Source organism: Phalaenopsis equestris, unplaced genomic scaffold (genome assembly GCF_001263595.1).
Source record: "Phalaenopsis equestris unplaced genomic scaffold, ASM126359v1 Scaffold000378, whole genome shotgun sequence".
Classification (NCBI taxonomy): domain Eukaryota; kingdom Viridiplantae; phylum Streptophyta; class Magnoliopsida; order Asparagales; family Orchidaceae; genus Phalaenopsis; species Phalaenopsis equestris.
In genome coordinates, this window is record NW_018164820.1 from 287,945 (window position 1) to 314,169 (window position 26,225).

The 26,225-nt window shown below is 37.4% G+C and overlaps 1 protein-coding gene across 10 annotated transcripts in view; it reads left to right on the top strand.

The window, feature by feature from the left end:
• LOC110026548 (shewanella-like protein phosphatase 1) overlaps window positions 1-26,225 on the top strand; it is a 72,962-nt gene that overhangs the window by 34,567 nt on the left and 12,170 nt on the right. For all 10 annotated transcript variants that reach the window (XR_002294221.1, XR_002294220.1, XR_002294217.1 and 7 more), the window contains 2 exons: window positions 9,541-9,750; window positions 10,511-10,646. Coding sequence is in view for 1 of the 10 variants with exons in the window: in XM_020727523.1 (XP_020583182.1) it covers window positions 9,541-9,750; window positions 10,511-10,646 (346 nt within the window). In the remaining 9 variants the exon portion in view is untranslated. The remainder of the gene's footprint in view (window positions 1-9,540; window positions 9,751-10,510; window positions 10,647-26,225) is intronic.

Sequence of the window (26,225 nt, forward strand, 5' to 3'; positions counted from 1 at the left end):
ATATCTATTGGCCAAGAATTCCCAAATTTCTTTTGCGGTGTCATAATCAGCAAATTGGATGTGAATGGATGGAATAGAGGTGTTACGAAACCAATAATCTGATGGTTTTTGCTGTCCCAATCTTCAAGGCGATCAGAAAATTTATCCTCAATTTTGCTGTTTGGTTGGTTTATTGATATCTCCAGTAATAATACGCCAAAGCTTGCGACCAATCAAAAAACTTTTCATTCCTTGGACCCATAAATTATAGTTTGAACCAGTCAAAATTGTTGCAATGGGATTTGCAATATCCAATCTCTCCATTGGGAAGTGGAGGTGACAGAGAATCACACGGAAAAAAAAAATAAATTTGATCGCAGCGGGAGACAGACAGAGCTCGATCGCAGCGAGGAATCGCGTTGAGGTGGTTCGCGGCGAGGTGGATCACGTGCGGCTTGCAGCAGTAGAGGAGACGGAAGTTTCGGATTGAGTCGCAAACGGGAGACAGAGCGAGCAGGAGGAAACAGAGCTCGATCGCAGCGGGAGACAGAGTTACAGAAGATTGAGTCGCGAACGGGAGACTGAGCGAGCGGGAGACAGAACGGACGGGAGGACAAAATTTCGGATTGAGTCGCGAACGGGAGACAGAACGAGCGGGAGGAAAAAGAGCTCGATCTCAGCGGGGGAGGAAACAGAGCTCGATCGGCTCAGGCTCGAGGACAGGGCAGAGATTACGAGCGGGAAATTTTAGGCTCTGATACCGTAAAAATTGAAGAAGATATTTGTATTTCTTGATTCTAATTAGTACAAAGATTGGTGGTATTTATACAAATATTCTAAGATTTAGAATAGGAAAAACAGTAAATTGAGAGCAGAAATTAAGCCTAAACATCAGCCTATGGAATCAATATTAATTACACCATATCAGGGCAATTAATGCCCTTGAATTATGACAATTAATGGGTTCGGCTCGTTAACTTATCGAACGAAATTAACGAGTTGAACATGAGCTTCTTAACTAGTCGAACACGAGTTGTTCGCGAACAACGAGCCGTTTTGACAGCCCTAGCGGCAGTAGAGGAGACAAAAGTTTCGGAATGAGTCGCGAACGGTAGACAGAGCGAGCGGGAGGAAGCAGAGCTCGATCGCAGCGGGAGACAGAGTTGCGGAAGATTGAGTCGCGAACGGGAGACAGAGCGAGCGAGAGACAGAGCGGACGAGAGGACAAAATTTTGGATTGAGTCTCGAACGGGAGACAGAGCGAGCGGGAGGAAACAGAGCTCGATCGCAGCGGGGGAGGAAACAGAGCTCGATCGGCTCAGGCTCGAGGACAGGGCAGAGATTACGAGCGGGAAATTTTAGGCTCTGATACCGTAATAATTGAAGAATATATTTGTGTTTCTTGATTCTCATTAGTACAAAGATGGGTGGTATTTATACAAATATTCTAAGATTTAGAATGGGAAAAATATTAAATTGAGAGCATAAATTAAGCCTAAACATCAGCCTATGAAATCAATGATAATTACACCATATCAGGGCAATTAATACCCTTGAATTATGACAATTAATGGTCTTGAATTATTTCCAGTTTAACACCTATAAAAACTCTCTTTGGACCTCCACATGTTGGTCCTTAGCCCTTGCAACTAAGAGTTAAGTTCTTGGGACCACTCATATGAGATATCGCAAAATGAGCCAGAATGTGGTTTGAGTTTCTAAAAGGGTGGGTCCCATCACTAGTTTTCTAGGATAGTCAATAAGAAAGTTCTAAGGCTAGATCCTAGGCTCTAGTAGAAAGAATTAGACCTCATCGAAAATGAGGTTAACACCCTAACATTCTCTTCCTTCGTTATTTCTTCCCATGTATGGAGGGTAAAACTCTCTCTTTCGATCGCATCCATGTCCTTTCAATGCTTCTCTCCTTTATTTTTTGCGCACTTCCATACCTCTTGCATAATCTCTTCTCCTTGTTTCAGCCCAACCGCTTCCATCAGAAGTTTCTAATTCACTCATAATCGGAGCCCTAAGAGGGGGTTTGTGATGGTGGATGTCTTCCTCATGTTCCTTAAATATGATCTATTCTCCTTTTGATCTTGCCACATATTCTCCAGTCAACCTTTGGTTAAGGTTTGCAAATTGAGTCGTCGGTGGGGTCTTGGATTGCATTTCAACGAGCCTCTTTAGCTTCTCTTGAATTTCTCCCATGCTTTTGAATCGGTCCTCCAGTCAGTTCTCCACAAAATATAACTTAGGGTCTGTTTGGGGCAGCTGTAGCTTATTGAATAATCTGCTTATAAGCTGATTAAAAATAATCTGCAGATAAGCTAGGTACGGTGGCTATTACAAATTATTATTTTTTTTTGGAAAAGTGAGACCGCAACCAGAAAGCTGTCACTGCACCTAGATAGATGCGGTGTGAAAACGCTGTTTTCAGCGTTTTGAAAACACATAAGCTGCCAAAACGCAGTTTACCCAAACAGGTCAGGTGCGTTTTCAAAACGCTACCGCACCAAATAAGCTGTCCCAAACAGACCCTTATTCTCTATGATGGTGAATTATTCTTTCATCCCGAATCTGATTTGACTCATCTTTTCCTCTAAATTCTCCAATTCATCTACTTTCTTATTTTCAAAACAAAATCTACTTTTTTGTCTGCCATTATTTTCTATCACTGGGTCATGCTCGATTCCGAATCTAGTTGTTGACTTCTAGGATCACAATTAAGGCACGACCTTTCCCACTAGTTCTGAACTGAGTAAGTCTATTTCATGCGGTTCAGTGAGATGATATGACTGTAAGCTGGAATCCCTTATGTTTCCCAGGTAACCCAAACGACTGTCATATCATGAACTTTCTGTCATGACCCGATAAGATTTTTGTACGCCCCTTCCCAGTTGTTGCCTTCCCTAGCTCTGATCGCGATTGCATCGTGTAGAATGCGCGCGAGGATGAGAAAAATGGGATTTTGGGTCTCTATGAGCTGTTTCCCAGCTGTTGCCTTCCTAGCTAGGTCTGATCACGATTGTATTGCAGGGATCACTCACATAGGCAAGTCCCGATCCCGTCGTTGCTTTGTGTGAAAATAGGAAGGCGAGACGATATGTGATCCCGTCATTACTACGCGCTATAGAGAAAGCCGAGAAAGATGCGAGTTTCAGGTCTCATTTTGTCGCAATCCTTTGCATGGGAGCCTTCCCGATTATAGTATGGCCAACGATGATTCCTGCTAGCTCTAGTCGATCCTGGCCAGCTTCCAAGTAGCGGTTGCTCTGTAAGCAGTGATCCCTTCCCATGATCTTAACACTGGAGGTAACGAGAACTCTTGCCCACAACGATCGAGTGGTTAATTTCCCATAATTTAAATACCCTAATACTAATTTAATAAGGTCCAACCTCAAAATTGGCATGTTTTCCATAGAAATTAAGTAAAGCACAATATTTCTTCAATAAATTAAACAACTCAACAAGAATACAAAGATAAACACCTATAGTTCGAAAGGTTGGCAATCTCTCCCAATTTCTACAATTCGAGAGGTATCAAATCTCTCCCAAACCCTAAGCGTAAGACTCACAACTCAATTTTTTTTGCATAACCCTAACCCTAGAAATAACAAGCCTATTTATATCTAACAACAACAATAATAAAAAACTAAATTGCCCTTAGACGTACAAAAGACAAATTTGTCTATAGGCTAGGCGCTGATGTGATAATTTTATTATAGTACAATAAAAAATTAACAAAAAAATTGAGCTTTATATATTTATATGTTTATGTATTGATCTTTTTTTAGAAATTTAAGTGAAATTGTGATACTGAAGTTAACAATAAGCAAATAAATATTATTGCTAAAGAAAGTTGACACACTTGAAAGAAAAACAACAGCAAACCCGACAACACACTGACATAGAAAATAATAATAACACAGTGTGGGGAGGGGGGGATGCTGAAAACCCTAGGATAAGACAAATGTTAGGATAACTCTATACCAAAAGATACTGGAGTTAATCCAAACAACAAAAAGTTTATTCTGAAGAAAGCTGAAAGGTGGTTACAACCAACACACTTGAAAAGAAAAACTATAACAAACATGACACGCGGCACATTAAAATAGGAAATAATAACAAAACAACTCACGACATGTGATTAGGGTGGATCTCAAGTGGGGGTGGTGATCGGCGAGGCTTTTGATCTTCGGAGAGGTAGCAAAAGGGCGGTTGGAAGGCTGGATGGTGAAGCGGCAGCAAGGGGGAGATTGTGGCAGTGAAAGGGAGGTGCGGAACTGTTAGAACAGCTATATAGCGGGTTGTCCTGGGCGGTGGAAGCAAGCGCGAGGGGCTGGACAACGGGCAAACAACAGGGAAAGTGTTGTCCTAGGTTGTGGCTGCGATGTAGGATAGCTAGACATCGGTAAAACAACAATGCGAGGGATTTCTGGGTGGTGACAACAAAAGTTGGAGGCAGGAATACAATGACAGTGAAGAGAAGGGAGGGGAAGGTGCTGTAGGTGTTTGGAACTGCAGAAAACTGCAACAGAGAGGTTGTTCAGGGACATTTGGAGCAATGGAGGGTCGTTAGACAGTGGTAAATAAAAACATGAAAGATTGGCGGGGCTGCTACAACGAAGGTGGAGGGCGGAGACAGGGATGGAAGTAAAAAGAAAGGCTGAGAACAGCAATGGAGCACCACTCGATCCATTGCAGGAAATTACCTACTTAGACGAGCTACAGCCGGAGCATCACCTGCCATATGATATAACCCTATAAGGGAGAAAGAGGACGCCGACCACTATCTTAACAAAAAACATATTTCAAAATTGAGAATCCAAACTCTAATACAACATATATATAGGAAATGATTAGAAAAGAAGGAATGATTTAAGTAAACATGTTGAAAATTTGAAAGAAATCGGAAGGGGAACCACTTGATTCGATTCAGTGCTGTTTTTGCGACCCATCTCTTGCATTTGGTTTGCCGTACTGTGGCGCAACATTGTAGCAGTAACACGGGAAGGAGGGTCCCATATAGCTCCCATGTCACATTAGTCATTTTCTTTTAAAAGAGCTGTTTGGGTGGTTACAAAATTGCTATAACATAACAGAATGAAGTAATGGAAAAAATAGTGGTTTGACAATGGGATGGATTTTAATTGGAAGTATATCATATATTTTCAATGGACAATATGGGGCATATTATTTTGAAGGATAGTTATATAGGAGGGGACAAGGAAAGCCAAATATTTTGTTTTACCTATTTGTTTTAATTTATTTTTTGTTGCATTGCGACAGTATACAAATTTCTGAAGCTAATTTCTAAATCAACTTTCCAATGGAAGCTTCATCTACTTTCTGAACGGATAAGCCATGGTATACGTAGAAGTACCAGTCAAGATTTTGGCAAACAAGGAAAACATAGTAACAAGACAATTCAAATGTTAAAATACAATGAAAGAGTTGGACCGAGTGAGAAGAAGCATTGGGAGGCGACAACAAACAATAGGACACAAAAGCCTTATTAAAGATGACATGCATGAATTTTGTGGACAAAGTTGTTGAGAGAATGTTACAACCTAGAGCCGTATAGCTTTAAATTTTCATTTAGATTTACCCAATTTATTCCTTGTTACGAATTGATGAATAAATCGAGTAAATTTGAGTAGGATATTCTTATGAATCATGCCATTTTTATTGACATTAATTAATAACTATTTGACTTTTATGTGTGTGGATGAAATGAAAATGCTAAAAAACAATCCATTGAAGTGGAAGCGGTTGTATGGTGTGGGCCTTGGGGTGAAATATGATTAGTTTGTGATGTTTGATGTTGGTGACTCTAGTGTTGTGCGATCCCTGTCATTGATATTGAGCTGTTGGTGTTGTATTATCTCTGACTTTGACGACTTGTTAGTGTTATGTGATGTTAACTGAAATTTTGTTGATGTTGTGTGACCTTGAATGGGTGTTGAAGAGGTAACTAATGAAAACGTTAATGCTTAAATGTGGACTCAACTTTTGAGTGCATATATGCTTAATCTACTTAGGAATGAGTACTAGTACTTGGGTCTGGCGGTTTTGTATCTTTTTGACGGGGTCAGGCAACAACGATGTGCTTTATTTGAATTTTTCTATGTAATATTTCCTTTATTGATTTTTGAAATGTCTCTTTTTGTCCTCTCTCGTTTTAACTTGTCAGTAATCATATTCCACTTGGCATACTTTTGTAATAATTTCAACATGAAAATAGTTATACTCTTTTTTATTAGGAGCATAACCAGCAAACACACAATTTTTGGCTCGGGATTAAGTTTTTTATTGATTATGACTATGTGTGAAAGCAGTACGCCTAAATATCTTGATGCAAGGAAAATGAGAGCTTATTTTTTGGATTTTTTTTTTTTTGAAAAACATTAATATGTGTTTCAAAGTTTAAAATCTTATTGGATTTTCTGTTTATGAGAAATGTATCAACGAGAACAACATCCCCCCAAAAATTTTTATGCACCTGATTGGTAAATATTAATGCTCGAGCTATATCCAATAATTGTCTTTCTTTTTTCAGCCAACAAACCAACCCATTTTGTTGACTGTTGACAAGAGCTTTGATGAATCTCTTTTTAAAAAAAGATTTGGCTCAAACTATTTGTGAAATACTACTGGTCATTATCACTACATAATTTTTGAATGGTCGTTTAAAACTGTGTTTATATCATGGTGTAAAAATTTTTAAAAATTATTTCTATTTTAGATTTTTCTTTCACTAGATAAACCAAAGCTAACTTAGTATGATCATCAGTGAAAATCACAAATTATTTTTTTCAGGTTGTACAAGGGTTTTACAAGGATCCCATATATCGCTATGAATCAAAGTAAATATTGTAGTTGGTTTGTATATTTGTTGTAGTTGGTTTGCATATTTGTGTAGAAAACAATGCGCTATGATGCCTAGCAAATTGATACACTTCATATTGAAATAACCATATATTTTTATTCTGAAATAATTTGGTAAACAAGTATTTTAGATGAAGAAATTTGGGATGACCTAATCTATAATATCATAACATAAATTCATTGTCTTTAAAAATATAAATATATTTTAAACTAATATTTCGATATTGTCTATTCAATTCAAGTTCATCGTGAAAATAGTATTTATTTTTTTCTTAGCACTGCCAAACATTCTCACCGTGGTTAGAAACTCAAAACAAGAAGTATAAAAGCTAGGCTGGCATTGATGATCAATAATAATTTTACTAATGGACAACAAGTTACATGGTAGATTAGGAGCATGGAGAACATCACAAAGTGTTAACATTGAGGAGAGTTTGACAGTTCCTATCTCAACAATTTCCAAGCGGGAACCATAAAAAATTTTGACATTTTTATTTCCTGCATAAAACCTATAGGAAGAAAATAATTTAGAACATTTAGTCATGTGATAGGTTGCACCAGAATCAATTATCCATGAATGAGAGAAAAAATAGGAATAACACCTTACAAAACAGTGACCAAATAATTACTCTTCTATATTAAGGTGCGAGAAGGAATCATGGAGAATTTTGGAAATTGAAATACTTTATGCAAATGATTTAATTGCTCCTTGGTGAAAGGGACTGCGTTTGAGTTAGCGGGTAGCTACTGAGTTGCTTCAACAGTGGCTTGATAAGCTCGACTTTCACGCTTTGATTCGCTTTTCAATTTGTAGGTTTACCATGAGCTTCCATCATGTCTCTTTTGCATGCCATAATTTCTTGGAATGGTCGCAACATGGTTTGTTCCGGCCTTCTTTGTCAAAGTTAACACATTTTGACATAAGAGCAGTATTATTCTATTTAATATTAACTGAATTTTTGGTGTTGCACATCATAATTTTTCTCCTAGCCACTTCATATCTAACTTCAAAAAAGACTTCTCAAATTGAAGGTAAATGTTTTCTACCGAGGATGCGACCTCAAACTTCATCTAAACTCCGATTAAGGCTGACTACTTAAATGTAAACTCAATCATTTTTCTCTCTTTTTGTGGCGAACATAATCATTTGAATTCTTCTAGATGTCACCGAAGCATTGATCAAACTCCTGCCATAATGTTACAAACTCATTGTAATGTATCATAACATCATTTGTTTGGATTTTCAAAGTTTAATTTTCAACTCAAAATTTTGGAAAAAATTCTCCAAGTTTGAATAGAGATCTCGAACGACTTTTCATATATCTCAAGCAGTAACAAGTAATAGATGTGGCTTTCCTATGGTAGGTTTCATGTAGTTGATGAGCCAAACCATAATCAGAGAATTTTCGGACCGCCATTTTTCATATTCAGATCACCAACTGAAGGTTTTGAAATTTCTCCGTTTAAATACACAATTCATCTACCTTCAATCGCCAATTTTATAATCTGAGCTCACTCGAGGCAGTTATGCCTTTTGATTTTTATCGCCGGTGGTAAGTTCTGGCGAGGGGATACCACTTAGTTGATACGGTTGTAGGGTGAAGTGATGCAGTTTCATAATTATTGGAACCTGTCGATGTGATAGAAGTTTTTCTAACTCTCTTAATCATTATTGATTTTTAGGACATCCTGAAAAATTAAAAAAACACCACGATCCCGATCTCATAAGTGACGCATTTTCGATCATATACATTGTGAAATTTGTCGCAATCAGTTCACTTTCCTGTGTGAGCAGTGCAAAAATCCTTTACGCCGCAAACCTGATCACTGTTTTCAACATAGAATAGAATGGCGCAAAATTCCTATACGCCGTCATTTGTTCACTTACCTGCGCGGTCGCTCCTTTATTTTTCCTTCGAATTCTCTCTTTGTTGATGCGCTTGGGTCTAAATCATAGCGATGAAGCAGGCTTAACCAGTCTTCTCCTTCCTATTCCTTGCTTTTTTTTTTTCTGCTATTCATTCCTTGCTTTCCAATATGATGAGCTAATCTTAGACGACGAAGACTTCGTTCTCGAGGACAATCACCTCTGACCTAGGTCCGTACGCAATAATCACTGACCTAGATCATGTGACACCTAAAGTAACGTATTCGAGGATTCGAGCTATTTGCTCGCCAGAACCTTCACACTCGAACCCAGGGAAGGCAATGGCAGATGAAGGCAACAACGATCGAATAGTACAAACACAGGGAAAGCGGCATTGATCGAACTTGTATTCTCCTTTCTTATTTTTTCTGGCACTTTTACCAATTTCTTCTCTTCCTCTAACCCCTACCTCTCCTCTTTCTGTTTGTTTTTTTTTGACCTGGGACATAAAGGACAATTTCCTATTAGCCCTTACCTCTCCTTTTTCCGAATTTCTTTCTGAACTCAGTTATAGAGTACTGTTTCTTGTTTATCTAAAATTTTCACCTGAACTCCCAACAATCTTTCAGATCACTAATGCCTGGATCGTCAGAAAGTAGACAGAATGAAATCACATCCCAACAATTTATGGGGGCTGATTATAATTCTACAATCATTGATTTAATTTTTCTTAACGTTCTTTTCATTTTCGGTAACTCCAATTCCTTGCATCCAAGCACTGACTAAAGGTTTTAATCACTTGCCAGATAAATGGAAACCATGAAACAATGAATGTGGAAGGTGATTTTAGATTTGTTGATCCAGGGGCTTTTGACGAGTCTATCGACTTCATTGAATACTTAGATGAACATCAGAACTGGGAGGAAGCTTTTGTTGGATGGATTGGTGTTTCCGAAAGATGGAAGGAGGATAGAAAATCATCCCAAGACCATCGGAATCCTTGGAACCTTATCAAGGTACTAAAATTTTTTTGGAATTACGTTTCTTAATGCAATCTGCTTAAATTTCTTTTTGCATATGGGTGCAATTCAGAATTAGGGTTTGTGAGGTTGATCTGTTTTCTTAGACTTATTTGTGCAAAAATGTTCTGTGAAAATTTGGCTTTTCTCTCTTGCAACTGGATATACTAAAAAGCATAATATAGATGAATTTCAATTTAACTATAATTGGCTCTCTTCTTTTTCAGGATCTCTAACCGTTGACCTCTTTTTAGAGGAAAGGGCAAATACAATGCACGGAGAAATATCTCTTTTTTTAATTTTTTTTTTTTTAGTCATTCAATCATGCGGAGAAATGCTCTCTAAATGATTGCATTATGACCTTTGTTTTTTGAAGAGAGAACAATATTGTCATTTATATGAAGGGATTTTTTCAAATTAAAATAATAAACCAAATAATAACTCCGAGCTAATCAAGCAAATAATTAATACTCTTCACAAATAAAATATCTCCTAAACACCCTTTTATCAGAAAAAATATTACCTCAGGAGTACTGATGCATCAGTACTCTAATGGTGAGGTGTCACGTGGCGCCACGGTGGGACCATTACATATGTGACACCTCACCATTGGAGTAATGATACACCAGTACTCCTGAGGTAATATTTTTTCCTTTTATCATGATAGTTTGTTAGAATAACACTTGGGGTCTACGTGGTAATACTAAGAATATTATTAAGTTTCTCATAATACTGATTGATTTATATATTAGGGCAGAGAAAGAAGGGCATTGTTGCTAGATCGTCTCTTCTGAGGCCAGGTGGTCTGTTATCTTGTGAATTGGCGCGCCATGCTGTCATATTGAAAGTAGATGACTGGGTGTTTTGTCATGGAGGCCTACTTCCTCATCATGGTAAAAGCTTGTTACAGCAATTTTTTTTTTAAGGGAAATTTTCATACATAGCACATAATTCTTATGAATTTACATATCTCACACCTAAACTTTCATATTTACATGCATGACACCCTTTGGTGCTTTAAACTATGCTTGAGGAGGTATATTTCACTTTTAAAAAGTTGTAATAGCGTTGTTTTTGATGTGGTATTAAATGTTTGAGTGTTGTGTGTAAATATGAAAGCTTAGGTGTGAGAAATGTAAATACAAAAGAATTTTGTGCAATGTATGTAAATGCCCATTTTGTTATGTTCTATTCATTTACGGAATTAGCTTATTCTCTGTTATAGTTGTCATATCGAAAGTGTTCTCAAGAGCATGAAAATAAATTTTGAAACTTTGTTAACTCTGATTACATAATGCAAGCTGATGATTAGTATGAATGGGATTTATAGCGTCTTTCGTTATTGCGGATTTTGAGATGACTTTCCTCTTTGTTAGCTCTTGCTTTCTTTGAACATCTTGTCCCGGTCTTACTTTTTTCCTACAAAGCAGGATGCTTCTGCTAAACTGTCACGTACAGTCCGTTGACCCAATGCAGATGAATTTTTTGACGTGTCTTATTTCTTAACTTTCTAAGAGAAAAATTCTGACACTTCTTAGACAACTCATGGACATTTCCTGTACACCTCTTGGTACTTGATAAACTGTCGTGAATCTTTTGTGCGCGCACGCGCTTGTGTGTGTGTATTTGATATTATTCAAGAATTGTCCCATGTAGTGTTATGGTTGATGATAATGTAATTTGTTTGTTTCTCTCTCTTTAATGCTGGAAAATATGAGGCATTTTTTTAAATGTAATCAATGCCTATATACATAGTTCATCTGAAGTTAGTTGAAGAATTCTATCTTTCCTTCACCATTTAAAAGGGTACCATCATTTTCCACTTACTATCCTTCCCTTGATTGGCTAATTTAAAGTTAGGTAAATAATGATAAGTAACCAAAAAATAATTGTAAGAAAAAAGAAAGTAGAAGAGAATTAAGGAGTAAGAAAAGTGGAATTTTTTATGGCCCTTACTTGTCAAAATTTGCCCCCTTATATAGAGGTTTACAGTGAGTAGTCACAGGGAAGAAATAAACGAATCCTGATATGAAAGAAATGTTACATATTATAGTTTTGTTTTTAAAATTTAAAGCTTATTAAATAAAAGCTATAATATGCACGTCAACAATTTATGGGTTATTGCCTTCTAATAAAACAAGGACATATCCTCCAACTCAATATTCTGTGAGCTGCCTATTCTTCAAGGTGTGCCTCAGTAACTTCAAGAATTTTTGCTATGATATGTGCTTCATAACCTCTTATGTTAGTTCTACGTCTCGCAATACATCTATGCCCCAAGCTACGTCTCACCTCAAAGTTTAAGTGGCGTGCTTTTTTTAAGTAAATTCAAATTATATATATTAACTGAAATTTTCCTTTTATTATTGAGAAATTTAATTTTATATATCTTATAATATCAAAAATTCAAGAAATATGCTTACTTCTTGTTTGCTTAGGAAAATATACCCGATAGTTCTTTCAATACAAAATGATCTTGCTTTTAATTACTTTTGGTCAAATTTTTTTTTTCTTTTGAAAAAATGGTTTAATTTAATATAAAAGGTTTATAAATTTTTTTTTATTTTGAAAATGTTGTGTTTTAATTTTAAGAAATGAGACCGAATGGATCTCATTTGTCTAATAGTTTACATAATCGTGTCTGATACAGCGAATAATACACATTCCCGAAAGATAAGTGTATCCCTCGGCGTTGGACCCAATCATACAGACTAAGAGATTTGTGACATCCGTTTAGTTTACGAACCTTTTGTGTATGACCTACCTAATGCGAAGATTAGATAGGGTTTATTTTTACCTGGGTTCCAAGTTCCCTATAAGGGCAAACCCCTATAGTCAATTACTTCCCAAACGACCGATGTCACTTGAGAAAACTCTCGATAATGATCAGAGACTAGTCTTTGAGCCTTCAAGGTTTAGGTTTTTACGGCAGGACTTGGAAAATTAAGTGAGAAAGAACCAAATGAGAGCAGCTATTTTAGGAGTCCAAAGGAAGGAAAAGGTAGAGGATGTCACAGATCATGAGGAGAACTCTCAGTGACTTCTTAAGCTATTCTATTGTGTAACTGTATTTTGGAGGCGATGTTATTTAAGTGTTTAATCCTGCCCAATTTTTTTATTTGGGACTTACACTTCCATAATACCCGATTATGCAAATAACCCGCACAGATAAGAAGGTTTGCGTCGTACCAAACTACATTCTCAGAACCTAAAGAGAGTTAAAACTTATGCTGCACAACACGGTCATACAATAGCCTAAAAAAAAAGTGAGGATTTATGTCGTGCGAGACGAACTACCTCGAAGTCCTATGGATTGTTGTTATTTAAGACTAAAGAGTGATTTAGATGAAGTAGATCTGTTCATGTACTGAGTCTTTTCAAGTTATTTTGCACCTTCTTACATTCTCGTCGTGCTGCCCATAAAGCTTGCTACGAGCTCCGTAACATAACAACTCAGGGTTTAGGGTTTTATGTGTGAGCATACAAATTTGTTTGGTCGGTGGCCTATCGGAGTGTACCTCCTAAACAACTAGTCTATTGTTCTCTACCCTAAAGGTCTTATAAGTTTTGTAAGAAAACAAAACAATAGAGGTGTAATAAAAAAAGACAGTAAAATGTAAAAAAAAGCACAGTAAAGAAAATAAAATGCATGTGTGTACCTGAAATTTCTACCATTGCTGCAAAAATGTTAGTATTATAAACATATCATGCATATATGTACAAAGAATAGAATAATGACATAAAGAAAACACAAGTATGTAGAGCAGACAAGGTGACACACATGTAGAAAATTGAAGTGGGGACCATAAGCATTCAGGCTCGAGGTATATCATTCTCGAAGGACTTCGTAGGCAACCATCGGTCATTCACGTATATAAGGCCTGACATTCAATCATAAATTTCCAACAAGACAATTGAAGGAGGGCAATTCTTGACTCAATACAGGTAACTGACAAGTGAACATTTAAATTGTATCATTCAAAGTTCACGGGTTATCATATATGTAAGCAAAATAGATTTTTATTTAGCAATAAAAAGTATTGATGTTGTAAGGGATGTACTTTTTTTGTCATTGTATTTATATATTTTGTAATTTGGATTGTCCACGAGTCAATTACATAGTCGGGCTAGAACTATCGGTAGCCTAAGAAAGCAAGGGTCATCGCTAGTCTAGTGTCGGTGAATAATATTGCCATCCCACATTCTCACCAGGTCCTTCGGTCAGGTCTCGATGTCGTTGGATGCAATATTATTTTACTTTATTCGCAAATGTCTTTGTCATTACCGCCCTTAAACCCCGAACCGTCCAACTTATGCCCACGCGATGATCCACATATCTCTATACTATACACACTTATATCTCAGTATAAGCACGCAGAACTACATCATCGAGTAAGAAGAAAAAAAAAAACAAATCAACTGGAAAAGAGGAGAGACCGACCCACTTCCAAAAAGCCATCAAAGCAAAGGGGCAAAAATCGTGAGTGAGCCGGCCTAAAAAAATGTTTAAATCTTCCCAAAAAACATCAATTATATCAGCTCGAAATAGCAGGGAAAACCAGGCCAAAGCCGCGCCTAAGCAATACTTCAAATCAGCCAACGAAAATGCTCCAAAATGGTGCATAGATTGCTTCAAATCAACCCACCAAAAGACCCCAAAAAATAGTGCATGGATTGCTTCAAATCAACCCACCAAAATGCCCCAAAACAGTGCATATATTGCTTCAGATCGGCCAACGAAAATGCCCCCAAAACAACACTTTAGACAGCCCCAAACAGCACTTACAAGCCCAAAACATTACTTTTATAAGCCCAAAACAGCACTTTGGACAGCTCCCAAACAGCGCTAATATAAGCTATCCCAAGAATTATCTTAGATACCTAGAAAGAAATAGTTTGTATGCGAACTGTGCTTAGACATAGCCTACAATAGTATCAAATCAGAGGTTTAAATTTGATCATATACGCTATCAACAGTAGAATTCAAGGTCCTTTCATAAACACATAAACTGAAACAGTTGAATACACATTTAGCACATAAGCTTCAGACTTGCATAAAACCAAGGTTATCAAGAATTTCAAGAACTTGGGCGTTAGATATGCGAACATATAGAAATTGACCGGTATGCATTTAAATGCCAAAATGACAACTATCAAAGTTTGTGTACAAAAAATAATTTCTTAAAAGGGGGATGATGAATCACCGCATCCCTCAAAGCCTAAACCCAATTTAAAACATTATAAACAGATCAGCTAAAGACTCAGGTTCAAGAAAAAAAAAATGGCAGCATCAATTGCTTGGCGATTGTTATCAGAACATCTATGATTACCTCCCTCAGGTTAAGTATGAGAAAACTGATAGTTAACAATAAAGTCCTATATCCAAAACTTTTGAAACTGATGTGTCAATCACTGTTAAGGATAATGCCAATAATTGCTACTGATAATGCCAAAAACTGAATAGAATGGAGCACGGGAAAACTCCATCATGCAAGGTCCCAAGTGGGTGGCAAAACGTCAGTGCATGTAACTTTCCAAATCAGATAAGCTCTTACCAATTACATTTGACAACACACACCACAAAATAGACTAGGGCAACAATCCAAGCAGCAAAGCATCTACCAATTACATTTGGCAACCCTTTTTAACAGAAGCAGCAAATTGCTTCGCATTTGCATGTATAGCACCCTCAATAAGGCCCACTAAGTATATGTACCGACAGCCTCGTAATGAGGTAAAACACCAAAGCTATAATGCAGTAAATACAATCGTCCAACCTGACAATCTAGACCAACAACAAGAATGCATGCCTGTGGAGAAGATTTTAGGGGTATTTGACTATCAGCTTTTGTGCGGGATTGAGGGGTTTCAAGCAACCATTTAGGGGCTCCCTTGCAAACATGATTTGAGCATCACTTAATAAAATTCCATGAATATCGATGTTCAGCAAGACAATAAACATAAATCTTGATTTCTGTTAATGGAATAATGAGATAAAGAAGGTCCAAGATTTTTTTTTAATTCACATGTAAACCAAGAGACAATAGGAAAAAGTAAGGTAATTCAATTCATTCATTCTCTTCCTCTTTCCGTGCTCTATTTTCTTTTACTAATTGAAAATAATTTATCAAGAAGTTCCATCAAAAGAAATGAAGTAAGCTATCCGGATCTCGCATGGAACCTCAATTTTGGAGCGTTTTGAAGATAAAGATCATTCATGATTAAGAAATATAAATGAAAGCAAACATCTTTCACATTGCTAACAATCGTACGACTTCCCCTGAACCTAATCCATCTGGAGGAATTTGAATTTCACCACAGTCAAGAAGAGCATCCCACAGGAAAACCTCACAATTCCATTCCATAAATACACCACCCAATTTCAACCAGATCAAGGAACCCTCAGAGAGAACAAAAATGGCAGTACGGGTTTGTATACCAGATAGAGGAAATCCTTCACCTAAGAGAAAGGGGCTTCGGATGTGTGAGGAAGCCGAGCGAATGAAAAGGATCGAGGGAGGTGCTGTCGGCTCGCGTGCTAGTCGGCGAGGGAGGGCTCGCTTAGCGTGCATGAGAGGGGGAGGCGAAGCAAACGAGGGTTTCGGTGCAGAAGGGAGGAGAGTCGAATGATAGCAAGGAGAAGACTCGTTGAATTGTATAGTCGAATATTGACAGGAGACGTTATGGGAGATTAGACGAAAATTAAGTGATTTCCATTCGTGTTTCAGGCTCAATTAGAAGGTCATAATGTTTAATTAAATTCAATAAAAAGAGTTTAAGCGGATAAGTTGAAATTTGAAATTTCAAATTACAAATCGCTTTATTGGCCTGACCTGGTACAACTGGACCGTGTTCAACTCGAATCGAACCCGGGTTAAGCCTAAACACACCTCCTTTAATTAATTCTTCATACACGTCGAGTTTCATGTTGTTTGCTTGGGTGTGAAATCATATCAATATGAGTGTCCTTCCCGGCTAAAATTGACGTTTTGGACGCGTTTGCGCAGTCCGTTTCGTCATCCTGACGAGTTCATCGATGAGCTGGCTAATTTAAGTTAACATCGCGCGGTGCAGTGAATGTGTAAATTCTAGTATTCGTGGGTGTTCGAGTTACAAAAGAGAATCCTATGGGAATTCTTTTTTTTTTTTTTTGTTCCCCACATGTTGGTTCTTAGCTCTTACAACTAAGAGTGCTTGAGACCACTCATGTGATGTTTTCACAAAAATGAGGCAAGAAATGGTTTGAAGTCCCACGTAAGGTTGGTTCCATTACTAGTCTTCGGGGATAATCAATGGGAAAGTCCTAAGGCTAGTCCTTAGGCTCTAGGAGAAAGAAACCTAGACCTCACCAAAAATGAGGTCAACAACCATGTACTACTTTTTCAAGCCCATGATTAAAATTAGTTTGAACATGCTTCAAATAAGGTTTAAACAAGTTTCGATCAAAGCTGAGATAATGTGCTTGTAATTTTGTGCCATGCTTAAACCCCTTGTTTCATTTACCCGAGAGGATCCAAAGAGGGGAGATGAAGCGCTGGGATTGGAAAGCCCCATGTTTAATATCCAAATGTCAGCAAACAATGACTTTAAATGCTATTACCGTCCAACTAATTAACATAGTCTCCAAATATCAATAAAACTGTGGTATTCATATTGGTAGTGGTTTTCAACTAAAATATGCACATTATCGATTCTAATATTGCTGCTGCTGATGACATAATGCATCTGCTTTGTGCTCTTACATTGCTTAGTATTGATATGCCATGTTAGGCCATACATATCTGCAGTAAGGTCGGTGCTTTTTCTATGTTATTCAAAGAACATGTTAACAGCACTTTTATATTTGAATTTTTTATATAAGCAAAATGTGTAAAAATGGTTTTGCAGTCATCTAAATATGAGAACGTGACCATCTATCTGTTTGTATGTTTGCTTCATTTCTAGTCTTTTTTTTTCTTTTGGTTTGTTTGTTTCAAGTTTTTTGTTTATCCATTCACATTTTTTTCTTTTGTCACGGCACTCAAGTATGTGAAACCAAAAAATACTTTTCTTTTATCCTTTGTCTTGTGCACTAAGGTTGTGTATCAAACAAAGGTATTAGCTTTCGTGTGGCCAAAGGCGAAGCCAAAATTCTTTTATTGTGGGGGTGCAAATTGTATTATCTAAAAAAGTTGCTTATAAATACAATCTTTTTTATTAACAAATTAATTATTTTTAATTAATGTGTCTTGAGACTCATCCAATATAATCATGAATAGCACATTGTTTAATTTATTAATACTAACAAGCATGTTTCATCTGAATGAAACTTCATTTGGCATGCTTCGAGAAGTCAAATAATCATTTCCATCTTAAGTATCATATAACATTAATTTTTTTTTAAAGGTTGATTGTTGATCAACCTCAAAGTCTGACCGAGAGGCGGACAGGGGCGGACCCCCTTCCAGACAGGTGTGCAATTCGATCCTACGTAGGGATATATATAAAGCCCAAAGACTAATATATTAATAAAAGGAAAGGTACATATAAGTTGGATGAAAGGAGCTAAATTGACACCCTAACCATCCGACATACAACATACATAGAAAATATATGTATACCCAAAAAACCAAGATTAAAATGTTGACATAGAAATTGCACGCCAAAAGTCTGCCAACACTCGCAGATTCAATTAGCTTGCGAATGATTCAATTTTGCCTCGTCTTTGCCTCTGGTTTTAGGACGGGAGTCAGCTCACAAATTGCTAAGTTTGTTGCCATTACTTGAAACAACCAATGTATCATCCATCAAGTTTGGCAGTAGGCCTCCATTCTTCTTCTTTTTCCTTGATGTATAAACCTGTTCTTCCTCATCCGACGATTGACTCATCTGATCAGTGGATTGGTCCAAAGATTGTCGGGCAGGTGTAGGTTATTGCACATCATGAGCCCCATGGGTCTGACTAACAGTAACAACTTGCTCGATCTGATGAGGCGGTAGAAACACAGTATAAATATTGTCACTCGTTACATCAATGATAATTTCTAGGGTAGGTGAAGTATGAAATAAATTAGGTTGGTTGTGAAAATGGCGGCGTCGCGGGCTCTGCTAGGGTTTCGCCGTGGCGATTTCCGACGTTGAAATCGTCGACGTCGGTTTGAGTCGGCGACAACTTTGCTCGCAGGCTCGCACGACGTGGTCAACGACAACTCATATTGCTCGCAGGCTCGCACAACGTCGTCTTCGTTCCTGATACAAGGTTTGGCTGCGTCGTTGCAGTCGTCTCCTTGCGCTCCGTCGTTTTGCTCGCAGACCCGCACGACGGTTTCGGCTCCGTCTGTAGGCTGATTCATGTTCCTCCTCGTTCCATCTCGACAGAAGGGTCTTTGGCTTGGCATATGTTGGCTAAGTCGTTGCCGACGCTGCTTCCTGTCACAGTCTTGCGGTGCTTTCTGCTGCCGTCCGCTGCACTGCCCTATCTCCTGCGGTGCTTGTGTGAAGCACGCTAATGACCTCAGGGATTTCCTACGCTGCCGTTCTATCGCGGCCGCCCCCGTCGGTGATAACCCCGCCAAACCCTCCTATGCTACGGTGGCTCACATATGCAACTCCCCTTTCCACCTCGCAGATAGTCTGATATTCTCGCAGATGTACCATGATTTTGTTGCAGGACATGGAGATTGCAATCTCATCAAGAAAGTAGAGAAAAAGACGGACAAACCAACAATATTCTTCTCTTATGCTGAAATTTCAACTCGTGCAGGAAAATACAAATTTACACTAGTTTGAAAGTTCCAATTAGTTTGCCCAAAGATGGAAATTATTAAGAAGCTTTTTGAAGACTTTAAACAAGTTTGGGTTTGACAGGTGAGTCATTTCGACGGAAGACATGTTATGATACAACTGAGTATAGAAGAAGTTTACACATATTTTCTCAAAGAAATTCATCATAATTGAGGGCAAACATATGAAATTGCTTAAATGGACCCCTAATTTTGATCTCAGTCAAGAACCCCCAATTGCGCCTATATGATTCTTATTATCTGAACTCAAGCTTCATTTCTTTAACCTATCTATCTTATATTCAATTGGGACTATCATTGAAAAACCTTTACAGGTAGACTTACCCACAATTCATTTCTCAATGCCCTTATTTCTCAAGGCTCTCTATTGTAAGGATTTTGATTGAAAAAGATATTACACTACCAGATATAGAAGAAGTCTGACTTGACTCTGCTCACAATGATTATTGACAAAAAATCATTATGAAACAAAAACCTTACTACTGCAAGCACTGCAAGATGTTCGAACACCCGTAGGATAAATATTTCAGATTGCACTCACAGTTGAGAATCAAGAGTTAAAAGGAAGAACATGTTGTTAGTGTACCCCACGCGCCTGAATGCGCTCCCAACAAACCTGATGACAACTAACCTGAGGAGGGAATCTCCACAAGACAGGAGTTAGTGTCTGCCCCTGGGAACCCTTCTCCCGACCATACTACACCGGATAATGTTTGGACCGCAAATCAGGATAGCCCCACAGCTTATATTCAGGAAGCATAAGGTGCAGATGTGACAATTCATACTTCACATACACTAGAACCTATCGCTGTAGCAACAACTGTCTTTCCTTCTACTGTGGTTCTAATATCTAATCAGACCGAGGATCACATGAGCCAGTCTTATGATGAAGAATTACAGATTTACACTTCTCAACGGAAGAAGAAGGCTGGGGGCGCACTCCAACTTGGAAACTTAATAGATGATACTTTGGTTACTTCTGGCAATGACACGACACTTTAAATTTTGTTATCTGACTCCGCTCCTAAAACTAGATGAAGAGACATGACTAAACTTGCCCGTCCCTCGCTACTTGTTTTCTACAAATTTTAATTTTTTGAGTCTATCTGTATTTTTTAATTGGGTTATTACTGTACTTGGTATCGTATGAGTAGGGTGCCTTTATTGGGTCCTCTCATACAACCTTTATGTATTTTCTCTATTTCAATAAAATAAACCGTTGGGCTTTTCAATATATATATATATATAAAATAAAACGCGGTGTTTTTTTATATATATATATATATATATATATATATATAGTTTTTTACAATATTTGCACTTTGTCATTTCTTGCATATAAGCACTGAAGACTACAATATTAAAAAAAAAAAATGCTTACTTCTATGCATTGGCAAATAGTGCTGCAAACAAACCTTTTATTAAAATATTTTATCCTTTATGCTTTTGTCCCATATCAGTAAAACATATATTTTGATTGTTGTTTAAATAGAAAGGCATGACACCATTGTTTGAATATTTTGAGCAGCACATGGGATTGTTTCCTTAGATGGCTACTATTTAAATTTCTGCCTATTGAAATAAAGTATTAAAATTTTGAACTAAATTAGATTTATTTATTTATTTATTTATTATGATTTAATAAATCATAATTTATCTACATCGCCAATTAGCATGATTAGCCTCTCTTCCCTCACGCCTTCGCTCTAGGGCCCCTATGCTACCTCTTCTTCTTTATCTTAGGAATTTATAGAAAAAATAAATAAATTAATTTTAATGGGTTGAGCCGGTGGGGGCACAGAAAGATGTTACTTGTGTTTGAACTGAAGGAGGATTAACCAAATATTTTCTTATTTCAGTTGGATTACATAGGAATCATTTTTATACAATTTTTTTTTGCTTTTGTTGTGGATGCTCTTACGCTATAGTTATGGATGCTCTTACTGGACATTTACAGGAGGTTGTACCTTGGTGTATGATTTTCGTTGATGATATCCTTTTTGTGGATAAGACTAGAGAAAGAGCCATGAAAAACTTGAATTATGGAGGTGTATATTGTAGTCTAAGGGTTGTCGTTTGAGTAGATCTAAAACTGAATACATGGAATCTAACTTTAGTAGTAGTAGCTCTAGCGGCAGAGTTGTAACTATGGGTGATCAAATCATTAAAATATGTGAACGTTTTAGTTATCTCGCGTCTATTGTTCAAAGTGATGGTGATATAGATAGAAATGTTAGAATTCATGTTGGTTGGTTGAAGTGGTGGAATGCATCAGGTTTATTGTTTGATAGAAAATGCCACTTAAATTTAATAGAAAATTTTATAAGATGGTGGTGAGACCTACAATGCTCTATGGTCAACAAAATATTAGCCTTTAAAAGAGAACCATAAAACAAAGTTAAGTGTTGTTGAAATGAGAATGCTTGAGTAGATGAGTGGCTTGACACTTAGAGACAATGAGAACTGAATATATATATATGATAGTGTTGATGTAGCTCCAGTGGAAGACAAGATTAGAGAGAATCGTCTTAAGTGGTTTGGTTAGATTAAATGTCGACTATCTAATGATATAGTTAGGAGAGTATAGATGTTTTAAATTCAATTTATTTTAAGAAAGGCAGAGATAGACATAAAAAAACTTGGGCTTATTGTGAAAAAAAAAAAAAATCTTAATCTATTAGAATTAAATGAACATATGTCACTCTATAGGACACAATGAAGAAAAAATGTTTCATGTAGCCGACCCCACTTAATGGGATAAAGGCTTGTTGTTGTTGTTGAGCCAATGGGGGCACAATTCACAAGTAGAGCTATGAAAACGACTCGTTGTTCGCAAACAACTCATATTTGGTTCTTAAGTAGCCCGTGTTTGATTCATTTTCTAAGCAAATGAGTTAAACACGAAAAAATATATATATATATATATAATTGATGCTCATGTTTAACGCCCTAATTTGGAATATCAGGGGAGTTGCGGATCCTCCCTCCCTTGGTAGACTCAAGTCAAAGATAAGGATTCATAAGGTCGATATCTTTGCTATTTTGGAACCATTGGTCTCCTATCCGGATGATTGCATCTTGGGTTTAAAAATTTTTCTTTCTTTGCTAATTGCTCTAACAATATTTGGTTGTTTTGGCTTAAACATATCACAGTCGACGTCCTTATTGATGATAGACAGTTTGGCACATTGTCTTTTCTATGGATGTTTTCTATGGATGTCTTATCTTTGTTTACGCCGGGACCACTGATACGGCTAGATATGATCTTTGACACAAAATTTCTGATATAGCTGCCTTAATCCATCAGAATTGGATGGTTGGAGGAGATTTCAATATGGTGATGCATGAATTGCATGAATCTGAAAAATTGGGTGGTCGGAGAACACCTTAACTGATAAATTCACTGAAGCATTAGAATTGGCTGACATTTCTGATCTGGGCTTTGTTGGCTCCAAGTTTACTTGGAAAAGGGGAAAGCTCTTTGAACGCCTAGATAGGTGTTTTGCGAATCAGTTCCGGTTTGCTTCTTATGGTCTTTCGCAAGTTCAACATCTTTGCAGATCTGGGTCTGATCACAACCCCCTTATTTTGTCCTTCATTTTTTCAAAAAGTTCTCCACATATCAATTTCGTTATTTGAACGTATGGGCTAGACATGATGACCTTATGCGGGTCATTGTTACCAACTGGAAATGTTAGGAAGTGGGCAATGCATGGTTCACTCTTTGGAAGCTGCATAAAAAGGTGGCTTCTGCTCTAAGATCTTGGAACTAGGATGTTTTTGGTGATGTTCATGCTAAAGTTAAGTGGGCGGAGCAGAGAGTCGGTCTTCTTCAGGCTCTTGATGAGTCATCTGATGATATTATCCATGAATTACAGGAAGCGAATAAAGATTTACTGAAGGCCTCCCTTTGGGAGGAGGAATTGTTGCAACAAAAAACTGGGGAAACCCATTTTTTTCAAGGTGATCGAAACACAAAATACTTCCATGCTTGCATTAAACAAAGACGAGCCAATAATACTATTGTGATTACTAGGGATGAGGAGATTGGGGAGAGCGTTGTTCTTTACTTCTCTAAACTTTTTTGAGTTTCAGGAGACCTCGGGCTCAATTGATGCCTCCTTATTTGATGATGTACGTCATCATATGGTGGATCTCGATCTCTATGATGAGGAAATTGATGAGGAAATTTATTCTACTCTTCAGGACATTAACTGCAACAAGGCTCCTGGGCCTGATGGTTTCACCTATGCTTTCTATATTAAATGTCGGAGTATTGTTAAGGATAAGGTGGTGAAAGCTATACAGATTTTCTTTAAGGGGGGAGACCCCTGGAATTTATTTCTCTGCCGCTACTATCGTTCTTATTCCCAAAAGCACTAAAAAAAGCTCTTGGGACCATTTCAGACCTATTTCTCTGACTTCTGTCATATCTAAAATGATTAGTAAAATCTTGGTCAGACGTATTCAACCTCATCTCCACAAGTTAATTTCCTTGAATTAATCCGCCTTTATTCAAGGACGTGGGATCACAGATAATATTATGCTTGCACAGGAACTCATTTTGGATATTGATAAAAAATGTAGAGGGGGAAACATGATCACTAAATTGGATATTCGCAAGGCTTATGACTCTGTTAGTTTGGATTTTATATAGAAGGTGCTTAAAGCTAGGGGCTTTCCCCAGGATTTTTGCAAAATCATTCCCTCTTGGCTCCATTGCAATAAATACAACATACTCATTAATGGTCAATCCAGAGGCTTCTTAGTGCGGGGCGTGGTATAAAACAGCGTGACCCCTTATCCCTTACTATTTTTATTTTAATATTTGATTATCTTTCTCGCCTTTTAAATAACCTTTTCAGGAGCAACCCCACTTTGCTATACGCTCATAAATCTAATACGTTGGTAACTCATTTAGCGTATGCCAATGATATGATATTGCTCTCCAATGCTAGTAAAAAAGCGGTGAGCGATATTCACAATTTAATGGTGGATTTCCAATATGTATCTGGTCTCCTATTTAATGTTAATAAATGCAACTTATACATGAGAAATTTGGTCAATCGCTCTAATGCATGTTGGATTTCTGCCAATTTTACTAGGTTCTCTATCTCTACCCTTCCTCTTAAATATTTGGGGTCTTCTTAGTTAAAGGAAGGAAGAGACGAATTCAGTTTGATGAGGTGGTGGAAAAGGTGCGTAAGAAAATCTCGGATTGGAAAAATAATTTCCTCTCTTTGGGAGGTAGAATTACGTTGCTCAGAAGTATTTTACATTCTCTCCCTTTATACTCTCTTCAAGTTTTCCAACTCAAGAAAAATACTCTTCTGAGCCTCGAAAGCTGTTTTAATAAGTTTTTATGGGTGGGGAATCATTCTGGTAGAAGATTGATGCCTTGGAAGAATATTTGCAAACCACTTTATGCTGGTGGTTTGGGCTTCAAATCTCTGCACTATATTGTTGATATTAATGTTTTTAAACAATGGTTCAATTTTCGGAAAAGTGATTCCTTGTGGGCCATTTTCATGCATGGAAAATATTGCCACTCCTCTCATCCGACATTGATCAATTAGCGGTTGGGAGATTCCACTATGTGAAAGAGAATGCTTCATATTAGAGATTGCACAAAGGATTTCATTTATTGGGAGGTGGGGAGTGGAAACATTTTCTTTTGACACGACTGTTGGTCCCATGTTATGCTTAAAATGAGGGATATTAGAACTTCAAGTTTTATGGTTTCTGATACTTGGGTGGATGATCATTGAAATTTTCCTTATCTCCTTAATCTTCTCGGTTTTGAGCGAGCTACTTTTATCTCAACTTATTCCTATGGAGTCTCATTTACAAGATACTCCTACTTTGAAACTTCCAATGTCATGCTTCACTACCAAAGCTTTGTATTCCGCTTTACATAACTTTCAAAAGCTCCCTTGGGCGGGGGTGTGGAGTTGGGTTTTAACTCCCTCTGTCTTTCCTGGCTTGGCGGATTTTCCATTTTTTTATTCCTTGTGATGATATCTTAAAAATTAAGGGGTTGAGACTTGCTTCACGTTGTTGTTTGTGTAACTCGGCGGAGAAGACTATAGGAGACTGTTGACCATATTTTCTTTTCTTGCCCCTTTTCAATTTACATTTGGAGGAAGGTTGGCATGTGGTTTGGTGTTATTGTGAATCCAGAGCGGAATCTCTTACTTACCATTATGATTTGCAATCTGGATCGAAAATAGAAACATTTGTTGCAAGTCTACCCTTATATTATATGTTGGTTTATTTGGATGGCTCATAATGATATTATACATGAGGGTAAAGCCATTCAGAATAGAATGGTCTTTACTAATATTATTGCCTATATTAATAAACTTTGGAGAACAGGTAATGCTAAACAAAACTTTTTTTTTCGGGCATTAATTATTTTGTCTATGGGGCTGTTGACCTCAATTTTCGTGAGGTCTAGTATTCCTCGTAGGAGTTAGGATCTAGCCTTAGGGGTCTTCCTGCGACTATCTTAGAGCCTTAGAAGTGGTGCCCGCCTCGTTTTTAGTTCGACCTATTTCTGTCCTCTTTTGGAGTTTTGCGTGTGCGGTATCGACTTCTAACACTTAGAATGATGAAACCGACATGAGGAAACCCAAAATGGATTCCTATAGGACCTTCCCCAGCCTTAGGGTGACCTTCTGCACAATTCGC